General features: G+C 45.2%; 1 protein-coding gene across 1 annotated transcript in view; it reads right to left on the bottom strand.

Moving 5' to 3' along the window:
• PTPN4 (protein tyrosine phosphatase non-receptor type 4) overlaps window positions 1-2,683 on the bottom strand; it is a 172,009-nt gene that overhangs the window by 38,114 nt on the left and 131,212 nt on the right. The window contains exons 16-17 of the mRNA XM_077450205.1: window positions 1,187-1,340; window positions 168-386 (exon numbers count right to left, since the gene is read on the bottom strand). Coding sequence (XP_077306331.1) covers window positions 168-386; window positions 1,187-1,340 — 373 coding nt within the window. The remainder of the gene's footprint in view (window positions 1-167; window positions 387-1,186; window positions 1,341-2,683) is intronic.

Here is a 2,683-nt window from a genome sequence, read left to right as displayed (position 1 = left end):
GGAAGAGGGAGAGGAAGGAGAGGCAGAAAGACAGAGCAGGAGAGGGAGAAGATTGTTTCTAAAAAGAATTGTATGCATTTCTTAAAGCACAAAGTTTGGCTTGGAAATGGAGAAACAATTTTACGATTCACTTGGGAAATCTTCACACAGCATTTCTATTATCCCACAGGTAAATGTGAATGTTCAAGAAAACCTGGAACAACTGGATCTACACCTGGAGGACATGTACATAATAACTCTCCCATGCTGCAGGCTGGTGGCTCCCCACTACTCTGTAAAGCAACAAAAATTAAATTTATTACCTTCACATTGAAGCCGAAGCGTCCGTTCTCATCCGGCCACATTCTAATCAACACAAGATTGTCATGGGGCACGAGACCATTGGGCTACAAAACACATACATAGGTAGATTGATCAACTGCACAAAAATAGATTATAATTCTTTCTAAATACTGTATATTCCCTTTTTATATATGACACCTGTATGTCCCATTATACAATAAAGATCCTTATTCCTCCACATAGACTGAATTCTTTAATCTCTGGAAATACAACATACTACACAGTGCTGGAGGACTCTGCTCCTTCCACAAACTAACTCTCCTCTCCTGAAATACTCTGCTGTGCTGGAGGACTCTGCTCCTTCCCTAGAACTCTCCTCTCCTGAAATACTCTGCTGGAGGACTCTGCTCCTTCCTCTATAACTCTCCTCTCTTGAAATACTCTCCACTACTGGAGGACTCTGCTCCTTCCTCTATTCTTTAGATTGTAAGCTCCATGAGCAGGGCCCTCCTATTCCTTCTGTATTGAACTGTATTGAAATTGTACTGCCCCACCACATTGTAAAGCACTGCATAAATAAATGCTCTATATAAATTCTGTATAATAATAATAATAATAAGCTAACTCTTCTCTCCAAAAATACTCTTCTGGAGGACTCTGCTCTTTCCTGTAGAACTCTATGTATGTGAAATACTCTGCATGCTTCATATCAATCAGAATTGTTAGCATTCCCGTTATCTCGTATTTCCACTCTTTGGTATTATGGTATATTTAGCACCTTTCAATTTTGTATGGTTGTTGGTTGAACTTCCTCTGGACTCGGAGACATGAGCACAGAATGGGGAAGTTGAAGCGGGATGTGGGAAGGAGGAGAGGAAATGAGAAGTCAGGAGGGGGAACTCACCGTGTTCTTCTCTGGAGACCACAGAGGGTCATAGGCCTCACAGATGTGGTTGTCCAGCTCTGGTTGGGATTGGTAGATTTGGCTCAGACTGTTCTTTTTCGATTGTTTCGGTGGCAGGGCGGGTGGAGGAGCCTCCAGCAAAGTGTCTTGTGATCTGTGTGGGGAATAAACACAACTTGCTGAATTCTGTCGCAGTGTGACATGCAGAGAGCTCGGGACTCTCCGATAGCGGATCTATTTATAAACATGTTTGTCTGGTGCTTCTTCAGTGTATAAAAGCCTTAAAAGCTGAACTCCGGCCTTCCCTTCTCTCTTGCACAGTTGTAGCGACTCCTCTCCTGTACTAAAATGGCTTCCTCTGATTTCACCGCACACTGTGAGCTTCTCATAATATGCATTAGAAGCTGCAGCCAGTCAGATAGAGCGCCGCCCTCATTTCCTGACTGGATGACTTCCAGGATCGGGGCTGTAAGCAGAAATCACAGGGCTACATAGCAAAAGTTTTATGGAACCCCCTCCCCAAACAGAAAAAAAGAAAAATGCCCTCAAAAACACCCTAATTAATAGTCAAGTTGCACGCAGACTGAGCAAAAGCATATATTATTTCTAACCGGGACAACATGTATACAGCAAATATAAAAAGCACAGGGGAGACAATATTATAGGTCCCATTCATACCATGTGCATATGTCTTAGCAGCAAAGTGCTATTTTACCATTCAAAGTCTGAAGAACCCCAATTCATCTGCCGAGGATTGTGCATTCCTTACACAGCAGAACACGCCGATCCGACCGTCGCACCACCTTCCCCCATTTCATCTTCATTCACCTCTGCAACCCCTTCCACCTCTTTTTACCTCAGCATTCCCTTCCATGACTGCAATCCCCTACACCTCTTCTCTCTGCCTTGTAGCACTGCAAACCCTTCCACCACTTCCATCCTCTTCCACCACTGCGACCCCTTCTACCTCAGCATTCCCTTCCATGATTGCCACCACTTCCACCACTGCACCCTTTCCCACCATATGAAACCCCTCCATCCCTTCTCTTCTCCTTGTACCACTGCAAACCCTTCCACCACTTCCATCCTCTTCCACTACTGCAACCACTTTCACCCTTGCAACCCCTTCTACCTCAGCATTCTCTTCCATGATTGCAACCACTTCCATCACTGCACCCTTTTCCACCATATGAAACCCCTCCATCCCTTCTCTCCCCCTTCTACCAATGCAAACCCTTCCACCACTTCTATCCTCTGCATCTTCTTTCACTAATGCAACCACCTTTGTACTCCACCTCTGCAACTTCCTCCATCCCTTCTCTCTGGCTTGTCCCACTGCAAAGCCTTCCACCATTTCCATCCTCTTCCACCACTGCGACCCCTTCTATCTCGGCATTCCCTTCCATGATTGCCACCACTTCCACCACTGCACCCTTTTCCACCATATGAAACCCCTCCATCCCTTCTCTCCCCCTTCTACCAATGCAAACCCTTCCA

The sequence above is a fragment of the Lithobates pipiens genome, unplaced genomic scaffold, assembly GCF_037356315.1.
Source record: "Lithobates pipiens isolate NorthernLeopardFrog02 unplaced genomic scaffold, aLitPip1_a1.2 Scaffold_22, whole genome shotgun sequence".
NCBI classification, from domain to species: domain Eukaryota; kingdom Metazoa; phylum Chordata; class Amphibia; order Anura; family Ranidae; genus Lithobates; species Lithobates pipiens.
Note: the sequence above shows the minus strand (reverse complement) of the source record. Positions and strands in the feature narration are given on the sequence as shown.